General features: G+C 40.7%; 1 protein-coding gene across 1 annotated transcript in view; it reads left to right on the top strand.

Moving 5' to 3' along the window:
- The window catches only part of glra1 (glycine receptor, alpha 1), a 156,485-nt gene that overhangs the window by 92,233 nt on the left and 36,969 nt on the right, over positions 1 to 27,283 (top strand). Inside the window, exons 6-9 of the mRNA XM_034117747.1 lie at positions 256 to 479; positions 9,715 to 9,797; positions 10,806 to 10,943; positions 21,862 to 22,076. Of these exons, the coding sequence (XP_033973638.1) occupies positions 256 to 479; positions 9,715 to 9,797; positions 10,806 to 10,943; positions 21,862 to 22,076 (660 nt within the window). The remainder of the gene's footprint in view (positions 1 to 255; positions 480 to 9,714; positions 9,798 to 10,805; positions 10,944 to 21,861; positions 22,077 to 27,283) is intronic.

Here is a 27,283-nt window from a genome sequence, read left to right as displayed (position 1 = left end):
TTGTAACGGCTCATATTAAATTAGAAAATGTGCAAATTAGATTATAGTTTTATTGTCAAAGGATTATTTTTTTCGATAACATCTTCAAATGGTAATATACGCAAGAAAACTTGGCCTTAATTTTGCATAACAGGTGACCTTTTAAATGTAGTAGAAACGGATTAAAAACACCACAACAAGAGTGATACGATGCATTACAGAACAGATGCAGATCTCCCTCTCTAACAGCTTCATGTATTTCCTCTCTCCTCTCAGGACTACAGAGTGAACATCTTCTTGCGGCAGCAGTGGAACGACCCTCGTCTGGCGTACAGCGAGTACCCCGACGACTCGCTGGACCTCGACCCCTCTATGTTGGACTCCATCTGGAAACCTGACTTGTTCTTCGCCAACGAGAAGGGGGCCAACTTCCACGAGGTCACCACCGACAACAAGCTGCTGCGCATATCTAAAAACGGCAACGTGCTCTACAGCATACGGTGAGTGGAGAAAACGAGAGGTTTTACGTTTAAGAAAAAGCCTCATTTGTATCTTTTATGATATCCAGACTAATTTGTTAAAGGTGCAACAATAGGATATCACTTTTAGAAGTTGTAAAAGACAGAGTACATTATTACTCAGGAACTGTAGAGGGCAAGTGGAGAAAACGTGAAACTGTGAGAAAAGTATCTTGCTAACACGCAGACTAATTAGTTAAAAGTGCAACAATAGGATATCACTTTTAGTAGTTGTAAAAGACAGAGAACATTATCATTTGGGGACTGTAGACGGCAAGTGGAGAAAATACGGTTAGTGGAGAAAATGGGAGGTTTAACATCGTTACAATTATGGCTTCAGAATGGAGGTTTTTTTTCTAATATCCAGACTAATTTGTTAAAAGTGCAACACTATCATTAACTTTTAGGAGTTTTAAAAGACAGAGTACTTGGGAACTGTAGATGGCAATTGGAGAAAATGTGAGGTTTTACCTTCCTATTACAAAAAGAAACCCTCATTATTGGAAGGATTGCTGCAGGAGGGAGTATCTTGCTAGTATCCAGACTAATTCATTAAACACGCGGCAATATAATTCACTTTAACAGTGAGGGGAGGAAATATCTGTGAATAAAAGCCTCTATTAAAATGATGGCTGCAAAATGTATTATTTCGCTAATATCTTAATATTTAGACTCAATCAATCAATAGATTAATAGTGCAACAATATAATTGTAGTACAGTATTACTCAGGAAAAGTAGACGGCAAGTGGAGAAAATGGGAGACTTTATATCGCAACTATGAAAAATAGCCCAATTATTAAAATGATTGCTGCAGAATGGAGAAACTTGCTAATATCCAGACTAATTTGTTAAAAGTGCAACAATATAATTAACCTTTAAGAGTTGTAAAAGACAGAGTACATTATTACTTGGGAACTGTAGACGGCAATTGGAGAAAACGTCAGGTTTTAGCTTCCTATTACAAAAAGAAAAGTCTCATTATTAGAAGGATTGCTTCAGAAATTAGAATCTTGCTAGTATTCTGTTTATTTTATTCAAAGTGCAACAATAGAATGAACTTGTAGGAGTTGTAAAAGACAGAGTACAGTATTACTCGTGGAGTTTACACAGTAAGAAGAGAACATTTGAGGTTTTACATTCTAATTAAGAATAGAAAAGCCTCATTCAATAATGAGAAGGATTATTAAAATGCTAATATCCAGACTCATTTGTTAAAAGTGCAACAATATAATTAACTTCGAGCAGTTGTACAAGATGAGTGGAGAAAATGATTTTGCAATACAACTGTGGACAAAAAAGGCTCATTATTAAAAAGATTGCTGCAGAATGGAGTATCTTGCTAATATCCAAACTAATTCATTAAAAGTGCAACAATACAACTCTAACAGCGGGAAAAGCCACATTAGCACTGATGGAGAGTACAGATCATTTAAAAGAGATTTAACAGTAATAGCAAAGTTTGGGGTCACAGCAGGAGAGGCAATGGAGAAAGTCTGGAGGTTATATTGAAACAATCAGACCTTCATCTTGTGCTTTGGAGTGCTCTTATAGAGCGGTGCAGGGATGACGTATTTATCAGGAAGTAAGCTGCTGGTTCCCTCGACAAAAAAGCAACGGGATTTCTCCATAGGATTTAGGAAAATAGCTCGAAATAAGGTCTGTGGAAAACGAGCCTGTTTGATAAATGCACGTTTTGTTCAGTCGGATAATCTCCACATGTCTACCCTACTTTTATCATTTTCTAATCATAAATCTAGTCGCCAGAAGCAAAATGCTAACGTTATGCTATAAATGAACTACAGCCGGGTCGCTGCTTCAACGTCACGCCAACTTCAGATCCATAATCAAACACACAGATTCTAAATGGTACGAGTTGAAGCGTTTGTTTGAACAGTTTGCAGGAGGCAGGTACTTGCTTTCAAGCAGAACAGGGCAAACTAACTTAGAGGAGTGTTTACGTGTTCGGTGTAATGACGTACAACGTCCTCCACGAATTCAGCCACTTGGTAACAACCATCGTTTTTCAGACACGTCAACTCTTCAGAAATCACCAGTGGGGTCACTGCTGATGGATTTAATGTCCTAGAACAAAACGTGATCCGTCTCTTCAATGTGTCTCAACCACAGACCTTATTTACAGCTATTTTCCAATATCCTATGGAGAGATCCCATTGGCTCTGAGACGAGGGAACAGGAAGTGGTGAAATGCTTACTCACTTCCGGGTTTTAGGACTCATCATTGCACCACACAAAGTTCGACGTTTTTATTTCCTCCAGAGCACTACTTCGGCTCTTTTTTCATATCTCTGAGACATCCCATTCAAGGCTAATATCCAGACTAATTTGTTAAAGGTGGAACAATAAAATATAACTTTTAGAAGTTGTAAAAGACAGAGTACATGATTACTCAGGAACTGTAGACGGCAAGTGGAGAAAACGTCAGGTTCTATGTTAAATAAAAGCCTCATTAGAATCTGTTAGCAGGAGAGGAAATGGAGAAAGTCTGGAGGTTATATTGAAACAATCAGTTATGAAACTCTGATGGAAGATAGAAAATGACCGCTCTGACTTCCTGTTTATTGCATCCCAAAGACCTTCATCTTGTGCTTTGGAGTGCTCTTATTGCGTCAAAGTTGGACGTTTTTATTTCCTCCAGAGCACTACTTCCTCTCTTTTTTCATATCTCTGAGACATCCCATTCAAGGCTCTCAGAGTTATAGCCGCCTTCAGCCGACAAACCTTTTAGCCGCGGCCTCCTCCTCCCCCTCTTCTTCGCTTTTATTGCCTCTGCTCAGGGGCGAATGAGAAAGAGACGCGGCAGCCATGGAAATCTACTCAGCTTGTTGGTATTCCTGCAGCGAATCTAATCCGTTATCAACCTCACCTTCATGTCCAGCAGCACGAGGAGGAGGAGTGAGATTGGTCCTTCATAAATATCTCCAGAAAAGGGATGAACCCTCTGCCTCTTTCATTTGTTAAACTTGACAACATCAGAGCGAACCCCTCGTTGATCAGCTTGATCTTGGAGACGACAGAAAGCTCGGGATATTAAACCGTCCCGAGGGAAGACGGAGAAAGTGGGCTCTTGTAAATTATGTTTGCTCTGTTTTTTTATGTTTATCGCTCAACGGTGGAGCAGAGCGAAGAGGAGTCGTGACCGATGGCGACTCCGAGATGAAAGTGAACTCTGTGAGATTGGAAAACTAAATTCACATGTAGTCAAATCTCCGGCTGTTCTTCAGAAGAAATAGGAGGGATCAATCTGAGCTGAAATGTGGTCCCAAGTGTGCTGGTGCTATATCAAAAAGAACATCTATCAAACTGTAATTTAAAAAAATCTTGTACAAAGTCATAGTTTTAGGAAAAATGACTTAAGACTAAATGACACTTTATTTGAAGATGGTTTAATATGTAATCTTTGAATCCACCAGCAGCTGTGCAGTAATGACGTATTTGTGTAGGCGGACCCGTACATTTGCATCAAAAGGATTCACTCGAATAAAACTAATGGGTTTTTTCCAGTGCATTGTGGATTTTGTTGCAGAAAAAAAGACATGTGGCAAACATACGTTTAAACATTTAGTTCAGCCGGATAATCCCTACATATTAACACCAATTCATGATTTTTGAAGTAAAAAGCTAATGTTGGGCTATAAAGGAACTACAGCACGGTCACGTGACTTCACGTCACCACCGCTAAGCTAAAGGTGGCTAATGTTGGGCTATAAAGGAACTACAGCACGGTCACATGACTTCACGTCACCACCGCTAAGCTAAAGGTGGCTAATGTTGGGCTATAAAGGAACTACAGCACGGTCACATGACTTCACGTCACCACCGCTAAGCTAAAGGAGGCTAATGTTGGGCTATAAAGGAACTACAGCACGGTCACATGACTTCACGTCACCACCGCTAAGCTAAAGGTGGCTAATGTTGGGCTATAAAGGAACTACAGCACGGTCACATGACTTCACGTCACCACCGCTAAGCTAAAGGTGGCTAATGTTGGGCGTGATGACGTTTAGTCGTCTCATTTAGACACTTGTTAACAACCTCCTTTTTTAAATCCACCAGTGAGATATTTACTGACGTGTTTAATGTACTACGCCCACTGTATTGGTCTTACACTTGGCGCATTCACACCGCAGTACTTTTCCCACAAAGGCTCATGAGAACTTAGTTCATGAGAACACTTTAGTTCTCATGAACTAAGTACAGATCGCGTTCACACCGGAATAAGCCCCTGGGGAAGAATTAGGCAAATGATGCCGCTGACGTCACTTCTTCTTCTTCTGCTTTGGGTTTACTGGCAGGCCGCAAACAACTTCACGGCGTATACTGCCACCCGGAGTCCCCGGCCGGAAGTCCCCGGAGTTGGGGAAGGCTTCAGTAGAAGCTGCTGGGACTCCCAGCAGCTTCTACTGAAGCCTTCCGAGTAAATCGTCAGAATGCCGACACCTCCTCATCTCCACCGCTCCCATGTTTTATTTTGTGTTGCCATAAGTTAGTCTCTCTGCGTTGGTGCGCTGGGCTAATGCTAATGCTAATAATGCTAATGCGAGGATAATAAAATGGCGGCTTCACAAAACTTTTTTTTAGTTTTACGGGGCATGGTTTGCAATCCGCCCAGCCAATCAGACATAGGAACCTTTTTCTCCCACAAAAGTACCTGCTCTCTAGCAGGACGGAAAAGGGGGTAAAAAAGGTTCTCATGAACTAATTTTAGTTCCGGCTCTTTTTGGTGTGAACGCGACATTTCAGAACTATATCGGAACTAAAGTGGGAAAAGTACTGCGGTGTGAACGCGGCTAATGAAAAGGCTCTCTGTACTGGATTATTTAGGTCAATAGCCTAGATGTACTGAGTACTGAAACCAAGATTTTTCCAAACCTTGCACATTTATTTTATTTACCACCTTTCAAAATATCACACAGGGTAATCAGATATCATCCATCTCAGTTCTTGTCAAACCCATCAAATTCAGCATCTCCTGCATTAGTAATACCTATCTATCTATCATCTATCTATCTATCTAGGAGCGAGCGAGCGAGCGACGAGCGAGCGAGCGAGCGAGCGAGCGAGCGAGCGAGCGAGCGAGCGAGCAGCGAGCCAGCCAGCGAGCGAGCGAGCGAGCGAGGGAGCGAGGGAGCGAGCGAGCGAGCGAGCGTGGGAGCGAGCGAGCGTGGGAGCGAGCGAGCGTGGGAGCGAGCGAGCGAGCGAGCGAGCGAGCGAGCGAGCGAGCGAGCGAGCGAGCGTGCGTGGGAGCGAGCGGAGAGCGAGCGAGAGCGAGAGCGAGCGAGGGATGAGCGAGCGAGCGAGCGAGGAGCGAGCGAGCTGAGATCGAGCGAGCGAGCGAGCGAGAGCGAGAGAGCGAGCGAGCGAGGGAGCGAGCGAGAGAGCGAGCGAGAGCGAGCCAGAGAGCGAGCGAGCGAGACGAGCGAGCGAGCGAGCGAGCGAGCGAGCGAGCGAGCGAGCTGGAGCGAGCGAGCGAGCGAGCAGGATCGAGCGAGCGATCGAGCGATGAGCGATCGAGCGACGAGCGAGCTACCTATCGATCTATCTATATATCTATCTATCTATCGATATATATCTATCTATGTATCTATCTATCTATCTATCTATCTATCTATCTATCTATCTATCTATCTATCTATCTATCTATCTATCTATCTATCTATCTATCTATCTATCTATCTATCTATCTACCTATCTATCTATCTATATCCTGCATTAGTAGTGCCTGTTTTTACGTACTCTACCTCAAGTAGAACAAAATCTCCCCTCCAGGGTTGAGTCTCCAAACTCCAGTAGTAAAAAGAAAGGCTCCAACTAAACTAAAGTCAGCATTTGACATTTAGGTGTCACGCGATGCAGCAGACAGGAAAACCACGGAGCTTTTCTCAGAAAGTGGGACATCCGTGGAGGCTTCATCATGTGTGTGTAATACATATTCAGCATCTTGTCAGGTGCTAACAATGTGCCGACGTGGCAAAGTTTATTTTGTAATATCAGGCCGACTGGACGTGTGTGTTGAAGCAGCGGGAGTCCTGTTAGACGGAGTGTGTGTGTGTGTGTGTGTGTGTGTGTGTGTGTGTGTGTGTGTGTGTGTGTGGTGTGTGTGTGTGTGTGTGTGTGTGTGTGTGTGTGTGTGTGTGTGTGTGTGTGTGTGTGTGTGTGTGTGTGTGTGTGTGTAGAAATCACCTCCTGCACGTCAGGACAACCTGCTGACAGATCACAATCTGCACATTTTTTTGTGTGAAATGAGCACTCCTGAACGTAGCAGTTAGTGATTTAGAGATTATGATGACAGTGGTGATGGATGACGCTTTTTTTTGCCAGCATTTATAAACTTGCACTATCTGGGAATTACCTTCAAAGTCATCTGACGGATAACAAGCTGCCTGATTACCACATATCACAGAGCGACTGATTCAGCGTGGCAATTAGTAGCATTTTCTTTAACCAATTAGATTACACGACTGAAGTTATTCAATTGTGTATTTTTTCTCTCATCAGATCAAATAAGATTGACCCCAATTTGGGCCATGTTTGCATTTCAGCAGCATAAAAGACAAGTCATTGCACATAAGTAGAAATTAAAAGAGTAGAAATAAACAATTATAAAATGTTAACATCTCAAAATAGAAATAAAACAGCATTAAAAAAGTAGAAAATATACATGTTGAAATACCAATTTACAGTAAAGAAGTGTGTTCTATAGGTTTTAGTGCATGTAAATGGTCTGCAAACGCTAAAATCCCTGTGTTCCCTCGTGGTATTTGTTGATTTATTTTAAGGGAAATCATATTAATACAAAGCATTGTACAAACCCAACCTTTTAAGTGCTGAATTGTATATAATATTCATAACTTGTACTCAATTATAAAGTCCAACTACCAAATGAAAAGCTTAAAAACACACAACGTATTAAGTCATTGGAAAATAATAATTGACATCGAAAATGATGATCTGTTGAAGCTCTAATGGAAAATTACACATGATTGCATCCCTAATTGTAAATAAACAGCTTCAAAAAGGCAACAGCACAAAGTGAGATCTGTATTAGAAGAAGTGGAGCAGTAATAATTTCCAATGGTAGATATCTCATTTTAAATTGTAAGTCATTCATTTCAGTGATGCATCATATCAGTTATAACGTAGTTTTTCCATTCATTTCTGGGAAAAGTTGACTTCTGCAGAGATTCGTTTGACAGCGGTAATTAATTTCCCAGCCTGAGACTCACAAAGCTAACGTGTCACCGCGAACATTTTAATTTCCAGAGTTTCACGGATCAGCCTAGCATGAAACAAGATTCATTCCCATGTTACTGAACACCTGCTGGAGGACTAACAGGTCTCCATCTGTTAGTCCTCCAGCAGAGAAGAAGAAGAGGGAGAAGAGGGAGAAGAAGAAGAAGAAACTGTGACCTCTAACGTTTCTTTCTTTACTCCCTCTACGTTTCCCCGTTACGTTGCGTTAGTCAGTGGCCGTTTCTCAATGTCGAGTATACCTGCTGCAGAGCCACTATTTCAAGTATACTACGTCATCGAGTGGCGCCGAAGGACTGCTTAAATGCATGTTAAATGCCCAGCATTCGGCGCCACTCGATGACGTAGTATACTTGGCTCTGCAGCAGGTTTACTCGACATTGAGAAACGGCCAGTGTTTGGGAAATCTCCATTTTGGGCTTCAACTAATATCTTTCTGAATATCTTTTCATTAAAACGATTAAAGGAGGTAATTATTTTTCGTTCTCATTGTCAACAAATCTCATGAAAAACAAACGATATCTCTCTCAATTTTTGATCTCAACAAGTGAAATGTTTTTATTTTAGTTTTCAGATCAGATACTTAGATTGAGTTCTGAGATTCTGACTTCAAGCTCAGAATTCTGACTGTTTTTCAAAATGTTGACTCTTTTTTGCAGCTTTTTAACTAATTTTTCAGAATCATTCTGACTTTTTTCAGAAATTAGATTTTTTTAGACAACTTTTACTTTTTTTTAAATTATTATCATTTTTCAGAAATTTGACTTTTTCAGAAATTGAACTTTTGTTTCCAGAATTTTCATTTACCTTACTACACTTACATTTAAAAAAAAAAAAAGGTCAATCATTTCCTAAAAGAGTTGTTCATTTTAGTTTTAATCAAACAAAAGCGAAACAAAGTGCATTTTCTGGGCACTATTTTCAGCGGTGGATTAAGCCACATGTGCTTAATAAGATTTGTTTCCCACTCAGTGATGTTAGTAAATACATTTGGGTCTTTTTATATCCTCACGCATAAATGACCTAAAAAATATGTTTGTCGATATTCAAGTCATCAAGTTATTGTTTCTCAAATCAGTTTGAATCTAATCTTGTTGTGTTCATATCATTAGTTTGTCTTTCACAACTCAAATCAGGCACGCTTACCTTCATATTTCAAATAACTTTTTTTATCTTAAAGGTGGGGTAGGTCATTTTGGAGAAACCAGCTCGAGTGCGCTAGAATTTGAAAATACACAACCGGAAAAAATCTGCCACTTCCTCACAGAGCCCCTCCTCCAACACACACGAACGCACACATGACCAATGAGGGCACGAGATAAGTTTGTGCACAGATGGAAGGCTGACAGGCAGGTAGGCCATCCAGTTATTTTAGCCGGGCCGGCTCAGATGATTGGTCGTGCTTTTTACAGTACTACGGCTTCCACAGATGATATTTATTTATGGATCTTAAGATATTCATTGCTATCGGGATGTTAAGAGCATTCCATGGAATATAACAAAAAGTGTATCTCGAGCCGGTTTCTCAAACTTACCTACCCTACAGTACCTTTAAGTGTGTGAACATAATTGTATATATAATGCAAATGCCTTCTAGTGATATAGTCATTGCTAGTTTAATCTATTGTTGCACTTATCATAAATCAGTCTGGATAAAAACACATTCAAATGTAAAATACAAATATTAATCTTATATTTTAATGAAAAATGCTAGCACGTCCTGATCCATCACTGTTCTACCCCCGGCACGGGATGTTTGTGTGACACTGATAACGATCCGGATAATCCTCTTAGTCTTAGTACTAAGTGGTGTGTTTGTGTGTGTGTGTGTGTGTGTGTGTGTGTGTGTGTGTGTGTGTGTGTGTGTGTGTGTGTGTGTGTGTGTGTGTGTGTGTGTGTGTGCGTGCGTGCGTGTGTGTGTGTGTGTGTGTGTGTGTCTCCCTGCAGAATAACACTGATCCTGGCCTGTCCCATGGATCTGAAGAACTTCCCGATGGACGTCCAGACCTGCATCATGCAACTGGAGAGCTGTGAGTCATCAACACACACACACACATTTGCATTTCTCTGTGGCACTGTTCTTCTACAAAGGGACTGTGGTCATCTTAGAGAGAAGGAACGATATAAAATTCCCTCTGTTTTTTTAATCATATTTTCGGTTCTATCTCACTTTCAAAATGAATACTAAAACTTAATAAAGTCACCGTCTGACATTATCTCCATCTCACCCTGAGAGTTGTAGTGTGATTTGATTCTTACAGATTTTTCTTCAGCTCAGAAATAATCATCAATAATAGATTTGAAAAAACGTCCTGCTGTCCTTCCGTCTTTCTTCTTCTTCCCCAAGACCATTCTTTAATGTATTATCTTCCTCCTCTCATCCTTTCCCTCTGAGCTGAAATATTCAAATATAATCCACTCTTTTAAAAGTGAGACATGCATCAGAAAACAATTATAAATACAATAACATATAAAAAACAATACAATAAATAAAACAATGTCATAATAAATACAAATAATATGTATAGACCAATTGATGAGGGATTATTATAGAAATTATTTTCTGTTTAATTTATTTTTTTTCTTTTTCGTTCCCTTCCCCTCTATCCACATTCTTTTTCTCCAATTCTTCCATCTTTTCCTACTTCCTTTATTCTCATTTGTCCGTCTTATATCTTACTTTCCCTTCCTCGTTCCTTCTTTCTTATTTCCCCTCTTTACACCTCAATAAGGACAAATACATCTTTTTTTTATAACCTGTAAGTATGCGTTGGATATATGAACGATCCCAATCCTTAGAATCGTTTTTAGAGCAGCGGGCATTATAATAGTATTTTCAATTTGTGTGGCGCTGGCCCTTTACCCCTGAAACCTTGCAGGGGGTTTATCTCTCTCTGAGTGACCTTTCACCCCCGACCACACATCAGAGAGATAATCTCCCCCCCCCCCCGGAAGTAGAGTATCTCAAATGACCCGCACATTGATGAAAAGAGCCTCACATTGATGAAAAGAGGCTCACCTGGTCTTCTCCTCTCCAGTCGGATACACCATGAACGACCTGGTGTTCGAGTGGGATGAGAAGGGAGCCGTGCAGGTGGCCGACGGCCTGACGCTACCTCAGTTTCTGCTCAAAGACGAGAAGGACCTGCGCTACTGCACCAAGCACTACAACACAGGTGAGCTTTTACTCTATTCAAGAACTACAACACAGGTGATATTTTACTCTATTCAAGAACTACAACACAGGTAGTGATGGGAATTCGGGCTCTTTGAAGGGAGCCGGATCTTATGTCTACATTTCTTTCCGAGAGCCGTTCAAAAAATGCCGGGTTTTTTTAAGTGGGGGTGGAGATTATTTATTGACCCTGCTTTAAATGATATGTTGGCTTTACAAATGTTGCGCTTTATCATTGCCTATGTTTTTGTTGAAGCGCATCCAAATTCTGCTGCGTTTTCGCGTTTTGCTAATTTTTTCACCCGAAAAACACGTCGTCTACCTGTACCACTTGTTACGACTTCTCTCTCTCTCATGCGTATTCCGTTAAGACCCACCCCCCTACTCTGCCTCTGATTGGCTAACCCTGACCCACAACATCTCACTCCTCATGCCTAAACCTAACCAATCAGAAGCACTCCTGCCTAAACCTAACCAATCAGAGTTGGGGCGGGTCTTCACGGAATACGCTTGGGGAACAAAATCAAGGTTTTTCACTGTTCACGTAAAGGCGAGTGGATTTATGGCAGGCAGTGAACCAACGATAACAAGATCGGCTCTCACCAAGTACGACTCGGTTCCCTTTGTTCGTACCAAAGAGCCGTTCAAAAGAATCGGATCGTTCTCGAACGTAACATCACTAAACACAGGTGAGAATCTCCGTTATTGCTGCAGGTGAGGGACGATCACTTGCCTTCTGTGTGCTGGACAGTGATGATTGATTTACACAATTGGTTTATTGGCTTTTTTATTTTGGGTTTATTCAGTCCTGTGTTGGTAATAAGTATTCTTCTTAACCACAGAGCTATGGATATACCAGATAGTATTGTTTTGATTTGTTATGTGTTTGGTTTGTGTAGCACTTTGAGTAACCTTTGTGTATGAAGAAGTTGTATTTGATAGAGTTTGATGACTTACCAATAGGTTTTCGGTAAGTCATTAGAATCAGAATCAGAATGGGGGAAATGGACATTGTTACAGCAGAAAAGAGACAGCTTAATGTTACCTAAGAATGATCCCGCTGATTTCAAAGGTACATACCGAAAGAACCAACGACTTAAAAATTGTCGTATTTCTACCACTAACAAAAATAGTCCATTATTTTCGAACTGTGGCGGCAGCAACTTCAATTAAAATAACGGCGTCACTGATCGAGGTTTTCTTCAGATTTCATTTCAACCACAAACAAAACAACTAGTGATTCATTCTCATTCTGAACATAAACCAAAAATATAACTTCATGAGCAGATATCATTTCAATATCTTTTTTAAATGACTATTTCGTTGTGGTTATTTACTTTATGTCAGTCATTTGTTTGCCCTCCCAATACACCATGGCAAAGTTTCTAGGAAAACTTCAGCGATGAAAATAGAAAAACGACAGGTTGCAAGAAAAAAAATCCATCTCTAAGGCACTGGTCAGTGTGTGTGTGTGTGTGTGTGTGTGTGTGTGTGTGTGTGTGTGTGTGTGTGTGTGTGTGTGTGTGTGTGTGTGTGTGTGTGTGTGTGTGTGTGTGTGTGTGTGTGTGTGTGTGTGTGTGTGTGTGTGTGCAAGGCTGATTAGTTCAGATTCAGAGCCATCCCTCACACAGAGGTTGACGTCTGCTGTCGCCACTGAGGAGATGAACGATCCACCTCCAGACGAAAAGCCTTGACACGACTCTGCACCGGCACACACACACACACACACACACACACACACACACACACACTCTAACACACACACAGTCAGATGCACGCACAGGAGGGAAAATGTACTGATAATCCAGTGCTTTGCATGCGAGTCTGTTTTCTCTCTGTCACTGAATCCCACTCAGAGTGAATCTCACGTCATGTGTCTTTCTATTTATGGTGCTTCCTGTTAAACAATAGAAACCAGACCACCACAATAATGAGAAATCACTTATTTATTACACTCTGAAAGGTAAAAGCGTTGATGGGACACAAGCTGCCGCTAACATTGCCTTATCTTGTTTCTCTTATAGCTTAAGATCTGATAGCTAAACTCCTTCACCCAGTCAAAATATATATTTAAAACAACCAAGATATAAATAGTGCCCTGTTCAAATATTAATTCAACTGGATAACAACTATCTTTATGACAGCTTCATGTAGACAACATAGACGCATGCTCAGGGGATACATCGGCATTACACGAGACCCATTGAGATACCTTCATTCAAATGTAAAATGTGGGGAACCTTTGGAATAATGTTTCCAAAAATATAACATAGATTTGGATAACGTGGAAAAAACCAACAAGGTGTTATTTTAGCAAAGTTGATTAGTATAGACGTATAAAGAGACATTCATACTGCACAGTGAGGGGTTAAGAAGGACCGAGCAGCAATGATGTCATGCTGTTTGCTGCTGGGTAGGAAGCCTTTAGTTAGCTTAACCCTGCTGGATCAGAAAGACCCAGCAAAACTGGCAGATGTAAGACCAAACCTACGAGCTAAAAGAGGCTAAAAGGCTCCGATGATATCGACAGAATCGGCAACTGATTTAAAATCTGACTCTATCAAATTTAAACCGTTTATTTCCTCTTATCCTCTTAATGTTCTGGAGTTGAAGGCATTAATCCTTCATGGACAGTTACCCCCCACCTAGTCTGTCCTTACATTTCTCTCTCTTCCCCTCTCTCTTCTCATTACCGACTTATTACTCTCCAGCTCCTCTGTTGCTGTGTATACATACAATTGAGGGCATGTGTGTGTTCATATATGTGTGTGTTCATATATGTGTGTGTGAGTGTGTGCACACGCCTCACTGCTCCCCGATCGAGCATTAAGAGAGGATCTAGGTGTCGATTTACTAGCTGCAGTCTTTCTCTTCCTCTTCCCTCCATCTGGCTGTTGTCTTTTTTATTTCTTTCCATCCCTTCATCCACACCAGCACACACAAAGAAAAAGCCCTGTTTGAAATACTAATTACAGTTTCTGCTGCATTGCAGTCAGGTCTGTTGTATTGCTGCTGATATGTTTGTTAACAACAGATGTTTACACCTGACAAATGCATACCTTTCCTAGTCCCTCAACCAAAGCTTAACCATCTGTATCCTTATAATGATTAGCCTAGCATTAAGCTAACACTCACCCAAAAACCAAACCAATGCCTGACTCCACTTTTCCTGCAACATGTGTGCAGTGTTTCTATTTTTTAATGGACTTCTCGGATTATGTTTAATTGCCTAAACAACATTAGGACAGCATTTAACACAGGGCTGTTTTTCTATCAATGGTCTGAATTTGAAAGAGCCATTCAATGAAGTGAAGACAAAAAAAAAGCTCCTGAGCAAAGAGTAATGCAGGAGCGTATCCTCTGTTCCATATTCTCTTAACATGTGAGATTAAGGACACATTGCTAAACAGCTGTATGGTCTCAGCATTGTTTCCCCATAGTTCAAATGCAGTGGCGAGCCGTCAGGGCCCTCTAGGCCCTCTGTGAGGGCCTAAGATATTCTAAAAAATAATATTTAAAAACATTTAAAAAAAAAAAAAAAATTTAAATATATATTTTTTTTAATATTATTTTTGTTATATTTTTCATTAGTTTTACCGAAAAAAAACTTGATTTAATTGTATTTAAAATAACATTTCCAAAGAAATAAATCCTTCGAATCTGCCTGTTCAGTCTCTGTTGAATGTGAAGGGTTACATGAAAGAAGCTCGTCTGGCCCTCTCTGCGATTCACAGAGGGTCGCTATAGTAACTGAACGAGAGAGTAATGTCAAATGACAGTACAATTGACCAATCATATCTTCCCTCTAAATGGGTGGGTTTTATTATCGTGGACTTTATGACAAGTTCCGCCCGCTGTGAAACTGTTCTTGTTTCCATAGCAACAACAACTTCCTGTCAACAGCGTGAACTCGCCTTCAAAATAAAAGCATGCCAAATTACACTTAAGACATACAACTGCAACGAAAGTAACAAACACAATGCAATATCATTTTCAATGTCAAAGAACACAAATTGGGTTCACAGGTGTTGTTTTGTGTGGTAGAGGGTCGCTGTCATTGATGCGTTTTGCACCCTGGGCCGTTGTTTTGATATTCCGCTGAAGTATACGCTGTGACGTAATAACTATTTTTTTTTTCTTTTTTTCGAGGGAATTGGTGGGGGTCAGAGGGCCTAGGTATAAAGCTCACGGCTCGCCACTGTTCAAATGAGGTTATACTCGAAAACCAACGCCGTGAAATCTGCAGACGGACAGTTTTGTTGACTTCTGATTGATATCTCCACAGTGGTTGTATGGATTTTACCATTCAAGCAGAATTAGACCCATCCATCACCCCTTTGCATGAGATCTGCAAAACCATCCCTTCTAATCAGAATCAGAAACCCTTTATCCGTCCCGTAGCGGGGGAAAGACAAAAGCAAAGGTTCAGTGTGGATGAAAGGCAAGAGAAAAAGAGTAGACTTACATTTTAAATAAAGAAAAAACAAATAAGTATTGTTAAAAAACTGGATATAGAAAGACTTGGTGAACATATACAAGTGTTGAGGGAGCAAGTTACATCAATAAATTGTAATTAAACTGTACTAAATGGTATCAAATAAATTAGATATTGCATTACAACGAGGATCATGCAAATATACAGATGACCCCCCCCGTCATGTTAGCATCTCTGTTAGCATCTCTGTTAGCATATACTGAGACACAACATGTATTTGAGTTAGCTAACTTTAGTATGCCCAGAATAAGAATGCTATTACAACCCAGTCTCACGGCATTTCGTGTTATTAGTCACAAAATTAAATTAATCTATTGATTCGTGTTCACCAACACGCTTTTCACCTTTTTTTCGTGTCACACAGAACGATTTTAAAAGCAATGTATTTCTATTGGTAGTATGTTTAGTGCCTGCAACACGTCTTTTTGTCCGGTCGGGTCTTGGAATACCAGAAGCTGTGTGGTTCATAAAAACATGTTCTTACTCAATATCTTACCCTAAGCCTAACCCTATCCCTTTTATTTTAAATTGTATAATGTCTGAGTCTTTTTGCCGTCAGTGAGGAAAAGAAATGGCTCAGAGCCTCAGAATACTGACATCTGTATTTCTTTAAATGTCTTTTTCCTTCTAATTTGTTATTATTTACATTGCTTTTAAAATCGTTCTGTGTGACACGAAAAAAATGGCGAAATCGTGTTGGTGAACACGAATCAATAGATTAATTTCGTGACTATAACACGAAATGCCGTGAGACTGTGTTGGCTATTATGCTAACGGTTAGCAATATTGATGTTTATCACATTCAACAGATGCTAACGTTACATTGTTAACATGCTAACATTTGCTTACTAGCACTGACTACAGGAGACAGCTTCAAAACCACATTTACATACACACACACACACACACACACACACACACCCGCACACCCGCACACACACACACACACACACACACACCGTACATAAAGTATGAATGAAACTACAGTTTACATTTAAAGGACACTGCAGTGGGAAGTACAGTGTTCACACACACATACATACACACACACACACACACACACACACACCTGGCAACCATTCAGTATATGCCTGAGAGACTCCCAAGTGTGTGCAGCATTAAATACAGGACACACACACACACACACACACACACACACACACACACACTCCACGGTGAGATAGGGGCCCGGCTGAATAATTTCAATCTTCTTATCAGATGGAAAATATGGACAGCACTTAAAAGCTCTGAAGTGTATCACAGCTATAAATCAAGTCCAACCCCATCGACTCTCCTTCCTCCTTCTCCTCCTCCTCTCCTGCTGTCATTTTCTCCTTCCCTCCTTCTTCTTGTCCTCTCAAATCATTCCCTCCACCTCATCGCTCTAACATCACATTTCCCCCTCTCGTTCCCCTCCTCTTCCTCCAGTCTTTCCTTTTCTCCCTCCTCTCCAGTCTTTTGGGGTTAACTCTAATTGATGAGGCTGCCTCCCATTGATCTTCTTTGATTAAATGGATCGTCGGCCATCTTGCTCTCTGGCTCTCTTGTGGTTTTATTATGGGCCCTGGCGCACTCATTACATTACAGAAAGAGAAGAAGGGACATTTGTTACTGTTGCTACTGTATAGACCACCACTGCAGTGTGTTAATTTAATTATCTGTGTTGCAAATGTTCTCTATACACAATGCTTTAGTGTAGAAAATGCCACTTGTTCTGTGTTTTTCACATATTCACTTTTTATTAAAGATCTTTTTATTTTAACCTTTAAAAACTAGAAGATGTTATTGTCCTACATTTAGTGTTGACTTAGCACTTTCTTGGATATCTTATGCAGATATCCAACGGGAACTGGCGATGCCTCTTGTCCTGTTTTTACTTAACCTAAACAGTCCAAAAAAAAGTTCTGTGTGACCTACAAACCCATATGAACGACTGCCCACTTTCGCTACTGCCCATTTGTACATGCCCATTTTATGCAACTGCCTATTTGTGCAACTGCCCGTTTTACCTGAATCCCCATTTGCGCAACTGTCTGTTTTTGCGACTGCCTTTTTGTCTGACTGCCCATTTACGCGACTTTCCATTTATATGATTTCCCGTTTACGTATCTGCCCTTTTAAAGGTAGGGTAGGTAAGTTTGAGAAACCGGCTCGAGTGCACTAGAATTTGAAAATACACAACGGGAGAAAATCTGCCACTTCCTCACAGAGCCCCTCCTCCAACACACACAAACGCCCACATGACCAATGAGGGCACGAGATAAGTTTGTCCACAGATGGAAGGCTGACAGGCAGGTAGGCCATCCAGTTATTTTAGCCGGGCCGGCTCAGATGATTGGTCGTGCTTTTTACAGTACTACGGCTTCCTCAGATGATATATTTTAATGGATTTTTTGTCAAAGCACTTCAGATATTCATTGCTATCGGGATGTTAAGAGCATTCCATGGAATATAACAACAAGTGTATCTCGAGCCGGTTTCTCAAACGTACGCAACGTTATGTGCGCAACTGTCCGTTTGTGCGACTGCCTTTTTATATGACGGCCCTTTTACGCATCTGCCCATTTATGCAACTGCCCACTTGTCTGAGTGCCTTTTTATGCAACTGCCCATTTATATGACTGCCCATTTGTGCAAAGTGCTTTTGCTCCCAAAGTACAACAAAAAGAAGCTGATGGGCTGATTATAATGCAGAAAAAAACCATCAGACCCCTATTTCCTGTTTTTCTTTATATGTTTAATAACTAACTCTCAATACGGTTGGGAATTGACCTGTAAGGCTGAAGGTTAGGATAGTTTGTAGGGAAGAAAATCTCTGTTACTTTCACAAATCGCTAGACATGCACTATTTATGTTCCTGTCATGGTAAGGCAGGTCATGTCCTCTGATTGCTCGCTGGTCTCTTTAGTTGTGTTGGTTAGGTTAAAGGGGACCTATCATGCAAAATGCACTTTTGTACGTCTTTTCTACATGAATATGTGTCCCCGGTGTTCCAGGGAACTCACCAAGTGTCAGAAAACACAACCCTCTCTATTTTCCTCCATACCCAAATCTCTAAAAAAGGGGCTGCAACGGATCTGATAAAAACTGATCCAGATTTGAACACTGTCCTGACGTCAGGACGGTGGCGCCACGGCTATTGGGCCAACTCCACCAATCAGGAGAAGACAGCCAAGGCCATTGCCGTTCGAAAGCGCTGGAGATGCTGTAGTACATATGCCAGGCCAGTAGGTGGTGCTGTTCTCACAGAATCAGCTCTTGCAGAGCAGAGCTAAAATAAAGTGCAAATTGAGCGAAATGAGGCATGGCTAAAATGCATGATCTGTTTGGTATTTTGAAAAACAAAAAGTATAAATATGCCTTATATAGGTATGGCCCTACACTATATTATTCAAATATAGCATGATAGGTCCACTTTAAGTTAGGAGATTAACATGTATGGCAGGTCATGCCTTTTGTCTTTGTAGGATAAAAAAAGGGAAGTCTAATGAAGTTATAGCAATAAGGTTATGTTTTGTTGTACAGAGAGTGTGTATTACCAGAGAAACCAAACAATGTCCATTTTCCTTTGGCATAACAGGCTGCCCGGGACATTTGCTTTTGGTCCAATCGGACAATTTTGGACATTGTAGTGGAGCAATACTGGGCTCTCAGAACAATGGCAATGCACCAAAGGATTTGAGCAACAAAAATAGAGACGACAATATAAATTATAGAACTGAGCTCTTGTACAATTTACTCATGACATGCATATTGCATTTTATAGTAAAACAACAGCAGAGAGATTAGGAGAAGGCGGAAGGTAGACTACATTTCTCCTAATCTCTCCACTTTTACGGCATCATGCTGCGAGCGTAAACAACCACTGTTCCTCTCCCTTCACAGCCACACAAGGACTTACGGTGCTGCTGGCAGACACAACAGGCAGCTCCACATCAACACACTTTCAACTGCAACAACACATAGTGCAGCACACAACTAACTGGAAACAACAATGACACCAAATCGTATGATGAAAGGACGTTTCAATTGAAGCTTTTGGATACACATGCTGCTTATTTGTTCGTGCACAGTGTAATGACTGTTACCTGATGAAACCTCTTGTACAAGCTGAGAAATCCCATTCTCAAAAGCTGGTATTGTTCCCTTTTTGTGAGAGAGACTAATGTCAGTATGCCACTCTCTGGAAGTTACAGAGCCGGCAGAGAGTAGTATCCTGTTGTTTCCAAAATGACGGCACTTCAATTGTCCCCACAACAAAGCAGATTCTCTCGAGCTCCGAGGTTTGTTTTTGACCTTGGAAACAGCAGCTTGACAAAAAAGCTAATCCTGAAGCACCGACTGAGGCGAACAAAACACTGAAGTCACATTTCAAGTCAGACGCTGTACAATGTTTGGTTATGTTGCTAAAAAGATGGAAAAGCTTTATGATGTCAAGGCAACAAATATAGTACTGTTGCAGCCATGGTTCAAAATGGACCAATAGCACAATATCGATTCGTGCAATGTTCAAATGGCACGTAGCAAAATATTTTTTAAGGGCTTAACATGTGTTATATACAATTTACAAGTATTGTGGAGCTGCAGAGACATCCTAGCCTACAAATAAAGATTCTACAGACTTGGTTAGTACAGATCTTTAAAGCAATTACAACATAATGATTTTAATATATTTTTCAATGATAATGAGCGTTGTATTGCAAAAACGATAAATGCTCCCAAAAATTGCAATTTCAATAATGTTTTTCTCCAAATCGTGCAGGCAGAGAGGCCAATGTACGGATTTTGACGGTTCTAATCGTGCCTTCATTCATTCAAAATGACTTTAATACCACTAAACTCTTACAGTAGCCATTGGTCATATCCAAAAAAGACAATGCAAGCATTTTTTACCAAGGTTGTCAATGTCTTCACGAAACTCCTGCCAGCTGTATAATTTTACAGATACAAATAAAACTTTTGCTCATAGTGGCTTTAATAATTCACCACCACCTCATGGAAATATTCTCAGTTTCATAAGGCAATAACTTCCCCAGTTTCTGTCGAGTCATCACGTCCTACACGCTCTCGGAAAATGCGACAGGCTGCTATTGCAACAAGTAACTGGCACAATAAATCCAGAGCCACCTGCTGTATTTGTTTTCAGGGTTTGGGGTATTTACCATGTTGGGTTTCGTTTGATATTCAGCAAAGCCGAGCATTCGTGTCGCTCTGATTTTCCGCTCATGATTTACACTTGGCTTAGAGAGAAAGCTGAAGAAAGATGACATTTTGTCGCGAAAGCTGTCAAGTTTGTCTTCAGTTTGTCTGTTTTTCCCCTCTCTGGCTTATCCTCTCTGCCAGTCCAACAACTTCTGCCTCCTCTAATCCCTCTTTCTCACTTTCTTTTACCTCCAGCCTCCTCGTCATGTCTACCTGTGTTTCCAGGGGAGGTGACTGAGTCAGTGCTCAGATAATATGCCCGTTCAGATGAAGATAATAGGGAATTCAAAAACAATCTTCAATGCTAATGAAAGCACAGCGCCTCGGGGAAAGTGTTGAAAGAACATTTTGCTTTTTTAAGTAGAGTTTAAACATTGACCAGCGTTATTATTTCTCTTTTCCTGGAATCAGCCCCTCGTTCTTGATGTGCTGCAAATGTATTTCCCTCTGAGATATCCGTGTGGAAAACAGGACACCCACCAAGACGAAATGATTGGCTTCATGAATATAAAACTGAGACGTGAATATATTTTGTAGCTGAAGGTATCATGAGCCGTCTCATTATAAAGTAATAACCTTTCTGGAGGCTGCACACTATTTCTTTTTAAATCAGAATAGATTTAAACAAATTGGAGTAAAACATAATGGGATTTATTTTCTGCTTTCACTGAGAAAACCCTGATTTGCTTTTAAGCGTTTTTACCACCTCATCTGTCACAGTTTGAGGCTTTGTTATGAGATGCTTCATCTAACAAATGTGTTCACAAATTGAGGAACTCCTAAAGGAACTACCAGCCTTTGTTCTGCAGCGTTCATTGTTTTTAAATAGGCGTTATTATCATAAAATACAATTGAATACAGCCAAGTTTCCACCACACTTGAGGGTTAGCTTCTGTTACATTAGCTTATTGTTCTTGATGTATTTTCTTGCGTTATTGTTCATCAGGTCCATTTCCAAACTAAGTCTGAACATCAAGTGTTTAACAGAGGTTAGATTAACAGCCTAAACAAAGTCTTTGTCGAATACATCATCTTGGCTACGGTCGAATAGTCCAAATAATCCGCACTTCCTAACCACTATTCCTAAACCTAGGTGGTGAAAAACTGAGGAGATTTTTGTACTTATTTCAAGTGAAAACACCTTGTTTTCATGATTTTTCAACTTGTTTTTGGAGCAGCATTTTCTCCAGTGAATAAACTTGCCTTGCCTTTCTTCTTCCAGGTAAATTCACGTGCATCGAGGTGCGTTTCCACCTTGAGCGTCAGATGGGCTACTACCTGATCCAGATGTACATCCCGTCTCTGCTGATCGTCATCCTGTCCTGGGTCTCCTTCTGGATCAACATGGACGCCGCGCCCGCCCGCGTGGGTCTGGGCATCACCACCGTGCTGACCATGACCACGCAGAGCTCCGGGTCCAGAGCCTCGCTGCCCAAGGTGAGGGCCAAACAAACGCACCTGCTGAAGGCTGCTAACCCTAACCCTAACTCTGACCCTAACCCTTATATTAGAGCCTCGCTGCCCATGGTGACGACCAATCAAACGCACCCGTTTCTGTTACAGGCTGCTGACCCTAACTCTGACTCTAACCCTTAGATTTATATAGATCCTGACTCTAGCCCTTAGATTTATATAGACCCTGACCCTAATCCTGACCTTGACCTTGACCCTGACCCTAACCCTAACTTTGTGTGAAATTGGGATTTTTAAAGTTGGTAAAAATACATTTTATGATGGATCTGGGGAAAAAATAAACCATAGTTGGTGGTTGTGGAGGTGCAGGCGTTTACAAAAATGTGCTTACATGAGACGTTGTACAACATTCCTTCATTCATCCTGCTTCGGTTTCAGGCTGCCAACCCTGACCCTGAACCTGACCCTGAACCTGACCCTAACCCTAACCCTGAACCTGACCCTGAACCTGACCCTAGCTGCTATTCGAGGAAAACTCTGTCTTAAAAGTTGGTAAAAATACATTTTATGAAGGATCTGGGGAAAATAAACCATAATTGGAGGTGCAGGCATTGTGCTTATATATGATGTGGTACAACATGCCTTCAATGTGTATAAATTGTGTGGGGAAATTATATTAATATATTAATTAAAAATAATAATAATAATGAAAATAATAGTCAATAAAATAAAATGTAAAAAAATAATATGATAAAAATTATGAAGAAAATAAATAAAGAATAATAATAATAACAACAAAAGTAATTCATAATATAAACTCAAATAAGAAAGAAACTCCTGCTAAAATTACACATTTTCATTACCCTTTGTTTCCAGTTTAAATAGCATTTCATTGAGCTGCTATTCAAGACAAATGTGTGTAAATTTTAAAAGTTATCAAAAATACATATTTAATGATGAATGTGGGTGAAATATTTAAAAACTAGAATTTGTCGTTGCAGGAGAATTTGCATGACTTTACAATTTATTACATTTAAAAAATATATTTGTTGTCATAAATTAAATGTAATAATAATCATAGTAAATCGAAAAAAAAATGATATGGTAAAAATAATAAATAAAACAAATGAAATAAGAAAGAAACTCCCGCAAAAATGACAAATTCACAAAAACATTTATTTTCAGTTTAATTAAACATTTAATTTAGAGAATGTCAAAGGTGTTGGGAGATCCAGTCAGAATAGGTGAATGGCAGAACTGAGTAAAAGCTCAATTAATTGTCAAAAGATATAAATGCATGAATATGACTTGAAGGTTAGGGTGGCAAATGTTTTCCACACCTTTCTTCACACGGCTGGAGATGCCAAAGAAACAGGGAGCGTAGAAAGGAAATGAGTACATGTGAGAGATGGGGAGAGATATACAGAGAGCTCCAATTCCCACTGAATAATTGATGTGCTAAACACGGTGAGAGGAAATGAAAATACATAGACACAAAGAAGAGTTATAGTAGAGGAGGGACATGGGGAGGAAGGGGGGGGAGACGTTGTGTTTGTGGAGGGAAGAGGGTTTAAAGGAGGCAGACAGATGGAGGGGAGGAGACACAGGAAGTTGAAGAAAACAAAATAACTCTTTTCAAAATCAAGAGAAACCGTTTCCTGTGAGGGATTTTCAGATTAAAGGTAGGAGGAGAAAAAAGACAAAAACACGGACAGACTTTGCGTGAGCCAGTAGGATTGTATAATTATGTCCAGGGATGCTGTAATCCCCAACTCTCTCTCACACACACACACACACACACACACACACACACACACACACACACACACACACACACACACGCACACTATGTTTGTTGACAGTAGGTGCTTCATGCGCTCTAAAAATTGAACAAGTGAACCGTGATTCCTCTGCAGTTCAGCTGTCACAATAATGATCACACAGCACAGCTGAGCTTAGGTGGGCATACTGCTCACACACACACACACACACACACACACACACACACACACACACACACACACACACACACACACACACACACACACACACACACACACACACAGAGAGAGAGAGACACTCGTACATATGTGTGTGATTGATAGCAGACACACACACACCTACACACACACACGGCTCTCCTCACATGCCACAGAAGAGGACTGCACTATGTCAGGCGAGGGGAGAGGAGATAAGGAGGTAGGAAAGAAAGAAAAGGAATGTGAGGAGATAAGGAGGTAGGAAAGGAAGAAAAGGAAGGTGAGGACATACTAGGTATACTTTCTGTCTTCAAGTCATCTTTAGCAGATGGATGGTTAACTCACAGTAACGTATTGTTGGATGCAAGCGTAGAAAAAGCGTATCAGTCATGATGTTCCAACAAAGGTCATATCATCTTAAATGTCAACGAACAGCATTTACCTTCCTTAAGAGAGATGTGGTGCCCTTTAAATGAGGTTTCAAAGCAAAATGAGATATTTCTTTCTGATTTCTTAGAGAAAATCAAACTGATTTGGTGACAGGATGATGCAAGAGGCTCTGACCGAAAGATTAGGGCAACACATGTATTGAGCCTTCTCTCACCATGTTAATCTGTAGAATGAACCCACTGTGATTTCATTGCAATAACAGATAAAAGGAAGTCAAAATTAAGACATAAACGACAAGCTTAATTATTTAAAATGTTTATTTCCTGGATGGAGTTTGGTTCTAGTAAGGCTAACATCTGAGCTGCACCATCAACACTCTTGGGTTTGTGCACACACATTTATACATATAGAAGGTCTGGTATCGGTGAAAGTATGAGGGGAAATTCTAGAGCTCTGGGTCCTTTTATTGTATCCTAATTATGTGATCTGTGAATTGTAACACCGAAGCCTGGAAGCAACACATTTGTCGACAGAAATCATGGCCAGTTTGATTGAACGCACCTTTTCTTTGTTCAAAAAGAAGCTGGATATGTCGCCTTGTTTACAGGGAATCTCAAACCCAACAGTAGAAACGTCTGTCTCCTCAGTGATGAAGTATTTAAGGATGTGAGTTTGTTGAGCTGATCCATCAGTCAGCGGATCGGTCAGAACACACTCCTCTATGTGTGTCCTTCTCCTGTGAACATTGTCCTGTGAGGCGTGAGTTCAGTAAACTGCAGCCGGACGCCGCTGGTCAGTTAGTCTGTCAGAAACCCAGAGAGGAGGCCGGATGTGGTTTGGTTTTAATAAGCTTAGCTCGCCTAGTTCCTCTACTACATCTGCATATATTTAAAGTTTAGAACTTAAAGGTGGGGTAGGTAATTTTGGAGAAACCGGCTCGAGTGCAGAGCCCCTCCTCCAACACACACGAACGCGCACATGACCAATGAGGACACGAGATAAGTTTGTGCACATATGGAAGGCTGACAGGCAGGTAGGCCATCCAGTTATTTTAGCCGGGCCGGCTAAAATGATTGGTCGTGCTTTTTACAGTACTACGGCTTCCACAGATGAAATATTTGTATGGATTTTTTGTCAAAGCACTTCAGATATTCATTGCTATCAGGATGTTAAGAGCATTCCATGGAATATAACAAAAAGTGTATCTCGAGCCGGTTTCACAAACTTACCTACCCCACCTTTAAGTGAAGATATACAATATACGCCATCACTTACTGTGCATCAGAGAATATCCATACTTTTTTTAAGAGACTATATTCTGCTTATTGGGCGTTTCCTTTCCTGTAGTTTGTGCTATAGGTGTTAGTGCATGTAAATGGTCTGCAAAGGCTAAAATCCCTGTGTTCCCTCCAGAGGGAGTTTCTGTACCACACACGTCCCCTCTTGCCTTTGTTTACTTTCGGAACATTGTGACATCACATTGTACGTGATAGGCTAAGGAGCGATTGACCAATCAGACAGAGGGTGAAAAGAGGTGCTGCAGCACAGGCAGTATGAGAAGAAATAAAGAGCTTTTTGAACATTAAAGCATGGAGACATGTAGAGACACTACATACTGATATACACCTGAACATCAGCAGGGGAGGACTCTTTAAAGTAGAGACACTACATACTGATATACACCTGAACATCAGCAGGAGAGGACTCTTTAAAGTAGAGACACTACATACTGATATACACCTGAACATCAGCAGGAGAGGACTCTTTAAAGTAGAGACACTACATACTGATATACACCTGAACATCAGCAGGAGAGGACTCTTTAAAGTAGAGACACTACATACTGATATACACCTGAACATCAGCAGGAGAGGACTCTTTAAAGTAGAGACACTACATACTGATATACACCTGAACATCAGCAGGAGAGGACTCTTTAAAGTAGAGACACTACATACTGATATACACCTGAACATCAGCAGGAGAGGACTCTTTAAAGTAGAGACACTACATACTGATATACACCTGAACATCAGCAGGAGAGGACTCTTTAAAGTAGAGACACTACATACTGATATACACCTGAACATCAGCAGGAGAGGACTCTTTAAAGTAGAGATACTACATACTGATATACACCTGAACATCAGCAGGAGAGGACTCTTTAAAGTAGAGACACTACATACTGATATACACCTGAACATCAGCAGGAGAGGACTCTTTAAAGTAGAGACACTACATACTGATATACACCTGAACATCAGCAGGAGAGGACTCTTTAAAGTAGAGACACTACATACTGATATACACCTGAACATCAGCAGGAGAGGACTCTTTAAAGTAGAGACACTACCTACTGATATACACCTGAACATCAGCAGGAGAGGACTCTTTAAAGTAGAGACACTACATACTGATACACACCTGAACATCAGCAGGAGAGGACTCTTTAAAGTAGAGACACTACATACTGATATGTGCTCTTTAAATCTCTAATAGTAGGTAAAGGTTGAATCCTTGCTCTTCCTCTTCCGTTCCTCTTCCTCTCTTTGCCTTGTTGACCCTCAAACGGAGTGAACTGGTTGACCGTTTAGGCCTCAGTGACTCTCCGTTACTCTGGTGGAGGGGAATCAGCCGGGCATCGGAAGATAAACGCACATCAGACTCAGTGAAAGTGAGCATGAATCACAACAAGGCAGAGATAGGCGCTGTGTGTTTGTGAAAATGATCCAAAGTCATAGTTTAATTGGATTTTAAACGGCTGATTGTGGATTTTCTGTCTCAGAACAGGGATCTCCCTCTCAGGCTGCACCGTGTAATTGAGTGTGGAGATGAGGGAGAGTTGTTATGACAGAAGGGGGG

Source organism: Trematomus bernacchii, unplaced genomic scaffold (assembly GCF_902827165.1).
Source record: "Trematomus bernacchii unplaced genomic scaffold, fTreBer1.1, whole genome shotgun sequence".
NCBI classification, from domain to species: domain Eukaryota; kingdom Metazoa; phylum Chordata; class Actinopteri; order Perciformes; family Nototheniidae; genus Trematomus; species Trematomus bernacchii.
Note: the sequence above shows the minus strand (reverse complement) of the source record. Positions and strands in the feature narration are given on the sequence as shown.